The sequence below is a fragment of the Neopsephotus bourkii genome, unplaced genomic scaffold (genome assembly GCF_033783945.1).
Source record: "Neopsephotus bourkii isolate Nb327-2 ecotype Australia unplaced genomic scaffold, CSIRO-AGI_Nbou_v1 NB_414, whole genome shotgun sequence".
Taxonomy (NCBI): Eukaryota; Metazoa; Chordata; class Aves; order Psittaciformes; family Psittacidae; genus Neopsephotus; species Neopsephotus bourkii.
The window spans coordinates 855,297-868,215 of NW_026900918.1; the positions used below are offsets into that span (position 1 = coordinate 855,297).

Sequence of the window (12,919 nt, forward strand, 5' to 3'; positions counted from 1 at the left end):
AGAGCCAGCAATGCTCCTGTCTGAGCCATGGTTTCATAAATGAACAGCATTTTCCATTTGGCAAGCCAGAGGGACCCTGCGAGGAAGGTTTGCTTGGAGCACTCCAGCCTTCCCCATTGGAGGCCTGCTTCCAGTTTGGTCTCAGATGTTTCTGCCTTTCTGGGTGCAGTTCCCTGCAGATCCCAAGCTGGGCTGCTCCTTGTCCTCTGTGGGGTGCAGATGGAGGAGAGGGGCCATGGAAAACCAGCAATATAAATAACCCAGTCCACCTGGCTGCTTCAGAGGGATTTAATCCCAGTCTGGAAAGGGCCGTTAACAGCAAGGGCAGTGATTGCAGTGACAGACAGAACCAGGTGGGCACAGGCAGCTCTTGGATGGGCTCCAGGGAAGAGTGAGCTATTCTGAGCTCCCAGGCCAGCTTTAGCAGTTCACTGTGCCTGCCTGGCACTAGGCAGGAGCTCTTGAGCCCTTCCCTGAGAGCCCAGGGCACAAAGGAAGCCACAGTGCAGCTAGATTGTTCCCTGGCGCCTGTGTGGTGTCTCCAGGACAGACCCAGCAAGCCCTCATCTGGGGAGGGTGAGGACAAGGCATCAGTGCTGCCTGAGCACAGAAGGCTGTGGGAGAATGAGAGGATGAGGTAGCAGAGAGGAGAACTAAAGATGTGCAGTGCCCTGGGTGCTGGGTTGGGAATTGGTGGCTTTACTGGTGTACTTCATAAGAACCGGTACCCACAGCCCAGGAACATGGTCCTGGCACTGAATGGAATCAGATCATGCTGTAGGCCAGAGTGGCATGTGGTGATGTCCTGCCTTCAGCTGTAGCAGTCAGTTTTTTCCTTCTTAGTAGCTAGTGCAGTTCTGTGATTTTGACTTCAGCATGAAAACAGCGCAGCTAACACCCATGGTTTTAGTTGCTGCTCAGTAATGTTTACTCCGATCAAGGACTTTCAGTCTCATGCTCTGCCTGGGAGGAGGGGCACAAGAAGCCAGGAGGAAGCAGAGACAGGACACCTGAGCCAAACTAACCAAAGGGGTATTCCATCCCACAGCACGTCATGCCCAGTATTAGAAACTCAGAGTTACCTGGAAGGCCCAGATCACTGCTCGGGTGGGGCTGGGTATCGTTCGATGGGTGGTGAGCGGTTGTATTGGGCATCACTTGTGTTTATTGTTTTCTTTTCCCATTTTAGTTTCATATTCTCTGCCCTTGTTTCCCTTATTATTATTGGTGGCAGCAGCAGTGGTTTGTGTTATACCTTAGTTACCGGTCACTCTTATCTCAACCCGCTGCAGTTACCTTCTGTCAGTTCTCCTCCCCATCCCTCCAGGAGCAGGGTGGGAAAGGAGGGGAGTGAGCGAGCAGCTGCATGGTTCTGAGTTACTGGCTGGGCTTAAACCGTGACAGATGGCCAGGGTATTGCTGCCATGCTGGGGGGGGATCACAGATTGGTGGCAGTGGGGACTGATCCAGAGGCAAGGTGGGAGGCAGACATGCTTGGTGGTGATACCAAGGGAGGTGACAATCTGCTCTAATGGAGCATCCTCTCCCTCTTGCCTTTCCAATCCCCAGGAGAAGATCGAATATGCCTTCCTGATCTTCTTTGCTATTGAGGCCATGCTCAAGATAATTGCCTATGGGTTTCTTTTCCATACGGATGCGTACCTCCGGAACGGCTGGAACGTGCTCGACTTTTCCATCGTGTCTCTAGGGTAATGCAAGGAGAGGAAGCTGCTGGTACTTGTCTTGTGTCTGGCCTGGTCCATAGCCGGTCAGCTACATTGATTTTTCTAGTGACTGCAAGTGGGTTTGGGAGCAACTTGTAGGCTCAGTTCATGGTCTTCTCCCGTGGGCCCCCTTTTCATGGCCTGACATCCCCTGGGATCCTTGTCTAACTTCCTCTATGACTGCTTCACGCCTCTTGGGTCTTCTTGCCCTGGAGAATGGGAGGAGCATGCGGTCCTCCAGGCTGTAGCATACAGGGAGAGGGCATGAGGGGATGGGAGGGTCCCCATGTGCTCAGCAGTGAAGGTGGAACCCAATGAAGGGGTGCCCAACCACAGTAGCTGAACTTAGCCAAGAGTTCCCAGCTAAGCACAGCTGACAGAGTCATGTCCCTCACTTTCTTGCCTTCAGAGCTCTGAACCCTCAGCACAGATGTCCTGGTTTCCATCCTCATGCTCTTCTCTTTCTTGTTCTGTTTCCTTCTGCTTCTCCCCTTTCCTTCCCTGCCCTGTGCCCTGGCTCTTTCAGGCTTATCACCATGACCCTGGAGAAGCTCAACGCAAAGGAGGGGGGGTCTTCAGGGGGAAAAGGCGGCTTTGATGTGAAGGCCCTGCGAGCATTTCGTGTGCTGAGACCCCTGCGCCTGGTGTCTGGAGTGCCAAGTGGGTGCTGGGTGCCCTGCCAGCATGAATGGATTGAACCCTGTGCCTGGCCAGGGTTGGGATCTGAGGGGCACATCTCTTGTTGCTTCTGGATGAAGCCACAGGTTCATGCTTATCCCTGAGGATAAGCAGGTTTTCAAGTCTGGGGATCTGCAGGTTGGCACACATACAACTCCCTCCATGGCTCAGTGTCATCACCTTAGGGTGGCCAGTATGGAAGGGGCCGGGACATCACTCTAGTTTCTCAGGGCAGGAATCTCCTTCTCTTGTAATTCATGTGAACACAGCCAGGATGAGAGCAACGGAGGGGGGCAAAGGGCAGGCATGAAGCAGCCTCGAGCCCTGCCTGGACTCTGGCTCTGCTGGGGTCTGCATTGTGGGCAGAGAAAGGATTTCTTGCTTCAGAGACTTCAGTCCCAACCCACCTGTGCCCCTCTTCCCTTGGTGCGGGGCATTTCAGAAGCTGCTTGTCAGAGGGGCTGATGGGAATATAAACACCCAAAGCTGTTTAGGAAGCAGTCTAGCTCCTCTCTCTTCTCCTTGGTGCAGGTCTTCAGGTCGTCCTAAACTCCATCATCAAAGCTATGGTACCTCTGCTCCACATCGCCCTGCTGGTCCTCTTCATGATCATCATTTATGCCATCGTTGGGCAAGAGCTCTTCAAGGGAAGGATGCACAAGACCTGCTACTACCTAAAGACAGGTAGGGCTGTGGCAGGATCCAGTATGGCAGAGATGTCTTTTTGTGGCTGCTGTGGGGACCACAAGGGTTCTGTGTGTAGCGGAAAATCTGATCTGGCCTGGGAGTGTGGGAGGACCGATGTTTGGTATAGCACACAGCTTGGTGATGGTATGTGGTGTGAGGAGGTGGTGAAAGGGGACCCAGGAGGTGCTGGGACCTGCTCTACTTGACTTGACCTGGTGCTCACACCATGGCTTTTCCCCTCAGATGTGATTGCCACGGTGGGATCAGAGAAGCCAGCCCCATGCACCAGCTCTGGCCACGGGCGCCACTGCACCATCAATGGCACTGAGTGCCGAAGCGGGTGGCCGGGGCCCAACAATGGCATCACACACTTCGACAACTTTGGCTTTGCCATGCTGACTGTCTATCAGTGCATCACCATGGAGGGCTGGACAGAAGTCCTTTACTGGGTAGGCTCCAGAAGGTTGGACTTTGTGTTCAGCTCAGCAGAGGTTTTGCCTCAGAGTGGAAAATTCCCTCCAGGATACAGGACCCCAGAGAAGGGCTAGGTCTCTGCCAGTGAAAGATCCTGCCCCCACCAAGCATCATTCCATAATGTGCCAGGCAATGTTTCCTGCATCTCTGCAGGCACTGCCCAAGCTGTCTTTGCTCTCCAGACGGATGGCAGGGATGCTTCAGCTCCCACCTTTGTGAAAAGGTACAGGCCAGGCACACCAGTACCTGGCTGGTGGATGCTCTTCCAGCAAAACCCCACACTTTACAGTCCTTGGGAGACTGTCATGCTGAGGCTTAGGCACAGGGCTGATGTTTGCTCCCAAAATGCTTGGGTCTGGCTTTACCTCTGCTAAAACCAGATGCAGAGTCCTAAGAAGCCAATGCTCAGTCAGGTTTATCTGCTGTCATCCCCAGCACTCACTTCAAAGGGGACAAAGCTCATAGAGGCTATTGAGGGAGGCCCTATAGTGAGACAAACAGCAACCAGTGTGCTCAGAATGCTTCATCTGCCTCTCTCCTTGCCAGGTAAATGATGCTATTGGGAATGAATGGCCCTGGATCTACTTTGTCAGCCTTATCTTGCTTGGCTCCTTCTTCGTTCTCAACCTAGTGCTGGGGGTGCTCAGTGGGTAAGTGCCACCCTGTCCATTCTCTGTGCTGGCATGATCAGAGTGTGGCCACTGGCTAGTTTTAACTATGCAAGATGGAAGTCCGGAAAAATTTCTGTTCCTTTTTCACTTACATTCCTCTCCTCCTCCTTCTTCTATGTTGTTTTATTTTTTTTTGGCATGCTTAGAAAGCCTGAGCTGTGGGTTGAGACCCTCATTCTCACCGGTACCTACAGCGCTGCCATCCTGTTGTGAGGAAAACACCTTTGATATGAATGCAAGGGATCCAAGAGGATTACTGTTAGTCTAATTAATGCTTCCACAGTCTCATCCAAATACAATAATGAACTACCATGTGTGTGGTTACAATGATCCTAAGACTTCTATGCCAAATGACTCAATTCGGGCTAATTCCCACAGTACAGTTAAAGCTGCTCTGCACAAAGTATCGCTGGTGCACTGCTCAACCTGCTAAGCACTGATGTGGTGAGGTGCCAGCATACTCATTGTGTTACTGGCAAGTGGTGTTATCCTGGGGAGTGAGAAGAGCTTTTCTTCTCAGTTCTGTGTAAGCTCAGAGTCATTTTTGTATGTTTCAATCCTGTTTGTGCAAGTGGATCACACACATAGCTTCTAATACCCTAATTACATGGATTTGTTAGTCCTTTCCTATGGCAAGAAGTGTATAACTGCACAAGATTAAACCAAATTGGGTATTAATATGACTAAAGCAAAGCTCAAAACCACAAGACAGACCACAAGCACCTGCCCCTTGCATGAGGTTGACTGTTTCAGCAGGACGAGATGGATCACAGTCATCTGATCCTGGAGTAAGTTGTAGGCACAGCAAAGTACCTGATTTTTTTTTTTTTTTTTTAATATAACTGAATTATGCTTGAGATCAAGAAAATCCACACAAAGTCCTGAGGCTTTGTATGTCTGATTATTGTTACAGGGTCTGAAGCCTATTGCTAATACATGGCAACACTAGACTGGCTGGGTAGCAACTCTATAGTCCTGCCAGATACCAGCATTGAAAATAAATTGATTTAAGAAAGAAAGAGAAGAGTAGTACCCCCCCCCCCCCGCCCCAACAGCATTGGCAGACTTGTCTTTTCCATGTTACAATGAAAAGAGTGTCCTGTTTACTTGCCATGTGATGAACTCACCTTCCCCACATGGAGAGCTTGGACCAGCTTTCTGTCCCCCAGTGGGTGAGACCCCACTTGCTGTAATCCTTAGCAGGGCTGGAGAACTCCCCCAGCCTCCAATGTCTAGCATTAGTTGGCCTGTCCAACCACAGCATCCTGCAGCAAGGAGCTCCCAGAGATCAGCCAGTGGTGGGGAAGAAACCCTGCCTGCCAACAGGCATCAGGTGGTGATCCCCCTTGATCTTGAATCATGGAACAGGGTTGAGGAAGATGAAAGTCACTGGAGCAGTCTACTGGTAGCACTGGGCTATGGGATACTCCAGGCTTTTCTCTTTCTCCAAGGCCTGGCACAGGGCTGTGGTATGGAACCTCCACACCACCCCTCTCCTGGTCTCACTCTGCTGCTTGCCTTGTCCCAGCGAGTTCACCAAAGAGCGTGAGAAGGCCAAGTCACGCGGCACGTTTCAGAAACTGCGGGAGAAGCAGCAGCTGGAGGAGGATCTCAAGGGCTACATGGACTGGATCACCCACGCTGAGGTCATGGACAGTGACCGGACCAGGGGAGAAGGTACCAGCTCTTCTTGGTCAAAGACCCTTGGTGCGCAGGTTGGGTTCCTAACACTGGCCATCCTAGCGAGGCAGGGTAGAGACATCTGGAGAGCGCACAAAGACTCATTTTGCTTGAAACCCTGTGACAAAAATGCTTTGACTTCTGCAGAACAGTTTCCTTCCTCTCTTTTTTTCTTTTTCTTTCCTGCATCATTTTATTGACCCTAACTAACAACAGCTTGGCCCTCCTCTCCACCCTACCCACAGTATTTAATATTTGCACACTACTAGCAAGACCTAGGTATCCTTTGACAAAATGCACTTGGAATAGCCGTGAGAAGCCATGAGGAGCATGTGCACTTTTGAGTGCAGGGCAGAGAGCTGGGTTACTACTTCCAACACTAACAGATACAGGAATGTCTTGATGTTGTTTAACACTTTTAATGGATTAGAAGTGGCTTAGGGAAGAAGGTGAATACACAGGCATTAAGTCAAAGGCTCCGCAAGGTCTGGAGTGCTCTGCCACTCTGCCTGGTGAAATAACATTTGATGCCTCAAGCTGAGCAATACGTATGTGCAAAGAGCCTCTGGGAAGAGTGGGGAAAGATAAAATGCTGTTACAAACTTCCTCTTGTTCATCATTTGCTCATATCACAGCTGATCCCAGTTTTCTCTGTGCTGGGGGTATCTCACACTAAAGGAGCCTCTACACACACAGCTGTCTTTTAGGATGCTTCTCTGGCTTGCTGCTGCTTCTCTTGTTGCCGGGCAGATATTCCTGGTGCCTCCTACTTGGTTGCACCTGATACTCAGAACTTTCTGCCCAAGCTCCTGCTGCTGTCTCCTGGGACAGCATTTCTTCATTTCACTTCTGATGGGGAAGCTCATCCTGGTGTGCTCCTGCGAGAGGTTCCCTCCCACATGTTCTTCCCAGTGGCTCCAAAGTAAGCCTGGATGTCATTTCTTCCTTAGGTATGATGCCACTGGATGAAGGAGGGTCAGAGACAGAGAGCTTGTATGAAATTGAGGGCATGAACAAGTGGATTCTCTACTTGTAAGTATGAACTTGCTGAACCATCTGCTGCTCTGCATGTGGGCTTGCACAGTTTCCCGCTTGCTGTCCTGGCTGGGCCAGGCTTTTTTGTCAGCCACTGGCTTCTGGAGGAGACCAGGGGCTGTGTGCTCAGGAGGAAATGCGAAACATGGAATTTTGCTCAGGTACTTGCAAAAAGCCACTTTTCAAGGTGAACAACCTCTTCACTTTGGTACCAGGCTCCAAGCATCTTCTTATGGCCCATGCAGCATGTCTTGTGTTTGAGTGGCTGGGCCTGTAGCAGACAACCTGAGGTGACTGCAGGCCAAAAAGGAGTCAGGAGGGGTTTGTGTGAATGAACTACAGTGCCTGGGTGAAGGAACCAGGTGCCAGGGGCAGGGTTATGTTCTTCAGCCCCTTCAGGGAAAGCCCTGGAGGAGCGAGCAGGGCTTGCTGCAGGCCCCGCTGACCCTTTGGCTTTCCCTGCAGCCGTCAGTGGAGGCGTTGGAACCGAATGTTTCGTAGGAAGTGCAGAGACGTGGTGAAGTCTAAGTTCTTCTACTGGCTTGTCATCTTGCTGGTGGCCCTGAACACCTTCTCCATCGCCTCCGAGCACCACTTACAGCCAGAATGGCTGACACAAGTGCAAGGTGAGCAAAAAGCCTGAGGAAGGGGGAGGGCCTGCGACACCCTCCTGAGACACATGTGAACTCTCACTGGGCATGCACAGGGCCTGTTAGATGCACACAAACACAGCCTGTACGCCAGCGTGTGTACACCATCCCCACTGCACTGTCCCACAACTGCACATGAATGGTGTGCAGTTACACATGCACAACATATTCCTGGGGACATGGGTTCGCATGGTGAACACACATAGGATTTACATTTATACTCGTACATGTATATTACATGCAAACACACATTGCATGCAGTCACACCACACATGATTATGCATGCAGTCACACTACCTGCACCCAAACACATGAAAACACACATAAGACACATGAGTCCAGCTGTGCACACATGTATACAGCTCAGCCATGCACATACACACACATGCACTGCCCAGTACACATGCATACACTGCATGGACTCACGTGCACTGCACTCTGACACGTACAAGCACACCCTGGCTCATTACCCTCCTCCTCATCTCTATTTCCTGTGTGCTCCCTGAGAAACAGCCCCTGTGGAGTTGAGCAGCACTGCCTTCCTTCCCTCCCTGCTGTGCCTTTCTGGGGTGAGGAGGGCCATGCTCTGATGGCCTGTCCCTCCTGCCCCAGACAATGCCAACCGGGTGCTGCTAGCCCTCTTTGTGGCCGAGATGTTGCTGAAGATGTATGCACTGGGCCTGCGCCAGTACTTCATGTCACTCTTCAACCGCTTTGACTGCTTCGTGGTGTGTGCAGGGGTCCTGGAGACCATCCTGGTGGAGCTCGGTGCCTTGTCACCCCTGGGCATCTCTGTGCTGCGCTGCATCCGGCTCCTCCGTATCTTCAAGATCACCAGGTTGGGCAGAGAGCTCTGTGGGTGCTGGCGGTTCATGGTTCCCAGGCATCACTTGACTCTGGGAAGGGCTGCAACATAAGCAGTGCTGGTAGTTTCTGGATGGAGGAACAAGGCCAAGCTGGGGATTTCTGTCTCCAGGACAGGACTCGCTGGAAGTCCCCTGGGGTCCCTCTCTCGCTCTGGGTTCTGGGCTGTTGTAAATGAGAGTGCTGTAGGTCAGGACTCCAGGCTTCTCTTTCTGGAACCAACCTGCTGTGTGTTCATCCCTCTTCCCCCATTGCTTGTTGTGCCCTGTGCAGGCATCCTGCCTGTCACACCACATCTGGAGCTTCATTTCCACCTCTTGGGACCTGGCTGAAGCAGTCTTAGTGCCCAGCCTGTGAGCGGTGCTGGTTCAGAGCCACCCTTGCTGGGCTGCCAGCCTATGTCCATGGGACAAACAGTCTGTTCCCTGCACCTACCTCGTCCTGTCCACAGTCTTCCCAGCTCCTTCACCTCCTGCCTCTCCTCTTCCCAGGTACTGGACATCCCTGAGCAACCTGGTTGCCTCCCTGCTCAACTCGGTCCGCTCTATTGCCTCTTTGCTTCTCCTCCTCTTCCTGTTCATCATCGTCTTCGCACTGTTGGGTATGCAGCTCTTTGGGGGCAAGTTTGACTTTGAGGACATGCAAGTGCGGCGCAGCACATTTGACAACTTTCCCCAGGCCCTCATCAGTGTCTTCCAGGTATTGGCTGCGGGAGGTGTAGAGGGAGACCGGAGGACGTCTCTCCTAGGCCATGGGTCTCCTGGCAAGAGCTGAAGCTCAGAGAGATGTGGTCTTCTGGAAGGTGGTGTGGCTTTGGAGTGGGGGAATGTGGGGTCATGAGCAGGTATAGGGCTGAGCAGAGAGGTGGGGTTTGGTTTGGCCCTGGATCTGTAGTGGCTGTGAGGGTTTGGTGCTGGAGCCATAAGGGCAGCATCAAGCTGTAGGGGCTCTTGAGTCCCTGTTTCTGCTCTGCTCCCAGATCCTTACCGGGGAGGACTGGAATTCAATCATGTACGATGGAATCATGGCCTATGGTGGCCCATCCTTTCCTGGCATGCTGGTCTGCATCTACTTCATCATCCTCTTTGTTTGTGGGAACTGTATCCTCTGCCTGCCAGGGCCCAGGCTCTCTGCTCCCAGCCCCACAGATCAGCTACACAGGACTGTAAAGGGGGGAAGAGGGGACTTCCTTAAGCTTTTCAGTGCTTGCCTTAAGCTTTTCAGTTCTGAACAGCACAGGGACAAACCACAGGCTTCAGGGCTTGCATTGGTGGTGGCTGGGGTCTGGAGTCTGGAGAAAAGGATCCCATTTGGATGAGCATCAGGCATAGATTCAGCCATCAGCCAATGCAGTAACAAGACTTTGCTAACACAGAGAGAGGGCAGCCAGCCCAGAGCTCAGCACTCAAAAGGATAGGTGCAAGGCTAGGGATCACCAGCCAGGGTTTTCTTAAGTGCTCAACGCCAGGAAGGCTCCTCAGAGCACACCTCTGGCCTCACCCTCCAAACAGGAGCCAAGTTCATGTCCTTAGTGCTGTTCCCCAGATATCCTCCTCAATGTCTTCTTGGCCATCGCAGTTGATAACCTGGCTGAGGCTGAGAGTCTGACCTTAGCCCAGAAGGCTAAAGCAGAGGAACGCAAGCGGCGGAAGATGTCCAGGTGAGTGCTGCAATCCCTGTCCAGGTGCTTTGGTGTGAAGGGACAGAACAGCACTGCCCATGCCTTTGCCCAGCATTTAGTTCCTACTCTCCCCTCCTCTCCACTCAGACATTACCCAGAGAAGTCTGAAGATGAGAAGCAGATACTGGCAAAGAAGCTGGAGCAGAAAGCAAAGGGAGAAGAGATTCCCACAACAGCCAAGGTCAGTATTGGTGGGTCTGAGCCTTGGGGAACTCCTGGTCCCTGGGGACCATTCTCCTCTCACCAGCCAGGAGTGACAAAGGCTTGGAGCCAGCCTGGATGTGGACTCTTCTGGGCCAGAACTTCTCCTCACCTTAGCATCCTCTGGTGATGGGGGTGCTCTAGGCCCAGGCAGGACATGTTGCCTGGTGAAATAGGCCCATTGCTGGGTGTCCTTTTCCTCTGATTCATTTCCTTGGCCACAGCCAGTGGATGGGCTGGTGCAGATCAGTGTGGAGGGGAGCAGAACATGTCAGCAGCCTCCTGGGCCTCCTTTATTTACATGCCAGCATTCCCTGTCTGCAAACTCCTCTATTCAGCTGTGATGAGATGCCTCTTGATAAGCATCTGGGCAGCAGCTACTTCCCTATTCACTTTCCAGAGACTCCCCATGAGAACTCACTCAGGAGTTAGCCCCATGTCTTATTCCACCCATAGTATAGGTGCATGGCCCCAGGCTCTTGCCCAGCGTATATTTCCCTGTCCTATCCTCTTGGTATTGCTTTTTCCTCAGATTGCAGCATCCCTGAGGTGTTTTTCCCTCACCCTGCTCCATCCTGGGCCAGGACTCCATGTGCTTGGTGCTGTATGGGCACCAAGAGACGCTGCTTGCCCACATGGCTTCCAAGTTGACAGGGTCTGGGCAACAGGCCACATTTGGCAGCACATACAGCTGCATGTCCTCCTCTCTATCTTTCTTTTATTTCAGTTAAAAGTGGACGAATTTGCATCCAGTGTCAATGAGATCAAAGACCCCTACCCTTCTGCTGACTTCCCAGGTGAGATTTGTTCCTGGAAGGGCAGCAGGAAAGCTGGCGTGGCACTGCAGAGGGATGCTGCCAGTACACTGGCTGTGTGAGGAGCAAAGGACGTGGTGACCTTCTGCCAGCCTTGGGGTACTGAGGTCTTTCTGGCACAGATGCCAGATTAGGATCAGAGGATTGTCTGTAAGGTCACATTCCCTTTCTGAGTGGTTCTTTCCTTTTCCATCCTTGTGGCCATTATGCAGGTGATGATGAGGAAGATGAGCCTGAAATTCCCCTGAGCCCTCGGCCACGTCCCCTTGCAGAGCTACAGCTGAAAGAGAAGGCCGTGCCCATGCCTGAAGCCAGCTCCTTCTTCATCTTCAGCCCAACCAACAAGTAAGCACTGAGCCTCCTCCCTTCACTGTGGAACCAGGCCTGGGTACCTCTGTCACTTGTTCTTCCCAATGGCATCCTACTTATGCATAACAGCCAGGCCTGAAGGGAGCCAGCTCACTGGGAAGTTCTCTCTGGAAGGGCTGAGAAGGTTATCCCTTCATGCCTAGGTCCTTCCTGTCCTCAGGGCTTAGCCATAACCCTCTTCCCAGGCTCCCATGGCCCTATCTGCTATCCGTCTGACCCCTTGCAGCATCTCATGCCATTCCTGTCCCTGGCAGGTTTCGGATGCTGTGCCACAGGACTGTCAATGCTACCTGGTTCACCAACTTCATCCTGCTCTTCATTCTCCTCAGCAGCATCTCGCTGGCAGCTGAGGATCCCATCCGGGCTGAGTCCTTCCGTAATCAGGTGCCAATGTAGCTGTGGAGGGTTGAGATGGGTAGGAAAGACCTCATGGAGACTCCAGCTCCCCATTAAGCAGAGACCTGCTTGCCAGATGTCATGTCTAGGCAGGCAGCTGTGATTTCATCCCCACCTCTGGGAGAGCAATACACTACGGGAGGAGATGTTAGCTGTGTTCTCCATTCTGGGAGAGTTTTTACTGCTCTGTGTCTCAGTTTACTTCTAGGTGAAGAGATCCACCTGACAGGGTGTGGGAGATTACCTTGGTTGAAGGTTGTGGTGGTTTATTTAGGATAGGGACATCCTGTGAGATGGCAAACTGGTGTGTGCAGCACCCTGAAATGCTGCTGGCATAGAGCAGTGGTAACCACAAGTCTATCCACATGAGGTGCAAATGGGTCTGCACCCATGCAGTGTCTTGACAAGGGATGGGGTGTCTCAACTGAGAACTTTTAGGGATCAGATGCTTTCAGGTGAATCAGGTCAAGCCTCGCTTATTGGAAACTGGGAGCTGCAAGTTAGAACATGCAGTTGAGAATATCAACAAAGCTGAGGGAAGTTGAGTCCTCTTGGCGCTGGATTTGCAGACTGTCAACTAGATGGCCTCCCCAGTCCACAGAGTAAGGGCCAAACCCCCAGGGCCAGGATGTTTGAACACACTGGAGCATTTCCCACGTCATGCGCATCTCATTCAGTTTTGGTGCTTCTGTCTACAGATCCTTGGATACTTTGACATCGGTTTCACCTCTGTCTTCACAGTTGAAATTGTCTTGAAGGTGAGTCCCTCTGCCCTGTGCACGATTCAGTGCATGGGTCTAGACTGTTCTGGCCATGGGCACTTGTGTTCTTTGGGTGCAAGCTCAAGGTCCCAGCGAGGAGAAGCTGCCAGCTGATGTTCACAACCCAGAGTTTGTGCAGTCTAGGTGGTGTATGACCTGCCCTGGCAGCTATAGTCCCCTCCAGGGAGGTCACCTGTGCGATAGGGACAGGAGGGCCATGGTACCAGCAGGTT

At 52.2% G+C, this 12,919-nt stretch overlaps 1 protein-coding gene across 4 annotated transcripts in view; it reads left to right on the forward strand.

The window, feature by feature from the left end:
* The window catches only part of CACNA1S (calcium voltage-gated channel subunit alpha1 S), a 41,614-nt gene that overhangs the window by 7,481 nt on the left and 21,214 nt on the right, over nt 1-12,919 (forward strand). For 3 of the 4 annotated variants that reach the window (XM_061349407.1, XM_061349408.1, XM_061349410.1), the window contains exons 3-19: nt 1,570-1,709; nt 2,251-2,384; nt 2,934-3,086; nt 3,333-3,538; nt 4,110-4,213; nt 5,763-5,911; nt 6,865-6,946; nt 7,415-7,575; nt 8,212-8,437; nt 8,955-9,162; nt 9,443-9,563; nt 10,009-10,123; nt 10,232-10,325; nt 11,073-11,142; nt 11,373-11,505; nt 11,784-11,913; nt 12,624-12,683. In XM_061349407.1, coding sequence (XP_061205391.1) covers nt 1,570-1,709; nt 2,251-2,384; nt 2,934-3,086; nt 3,333-3,538; nt 4,110-4,213; nt 5,763-5,911; nt 6,865-6,946; nt 7,415-7,575; nt 8,212-8,437; nt 8,955-9,162; nt 9,443-9,563; nt 10,009-10,123; nt 10,232-10,325; nt 11,073-11,142; nt 11,373-11,505; nt 11,784-11,913; nt 12,624-12,683 — 2,286 coding nt within the window. Of the gene's footprint in view, nt 1-1,569; nt 1,710-2,250; nt 2,385-2,933; nt 3,087-3,332; nt 3,539-4,109; nt 4,214-5,762; nt 5,912-6,864; nt 6,947-7,414; nt 7,576-8,211; nt 8,438-8,954; nt 9,163-9,442; nt 9,564-10,008; nt 10,124-10,231; nt 10,326-11,072; nt 11,143-11,372; nt 11,506-11,783; nt 11,914-12,623; nt 12,684-12,919 lie in introns of those variants that run through there. The other variant, XM_061349409.1, reaches the window with a different exon arrangement.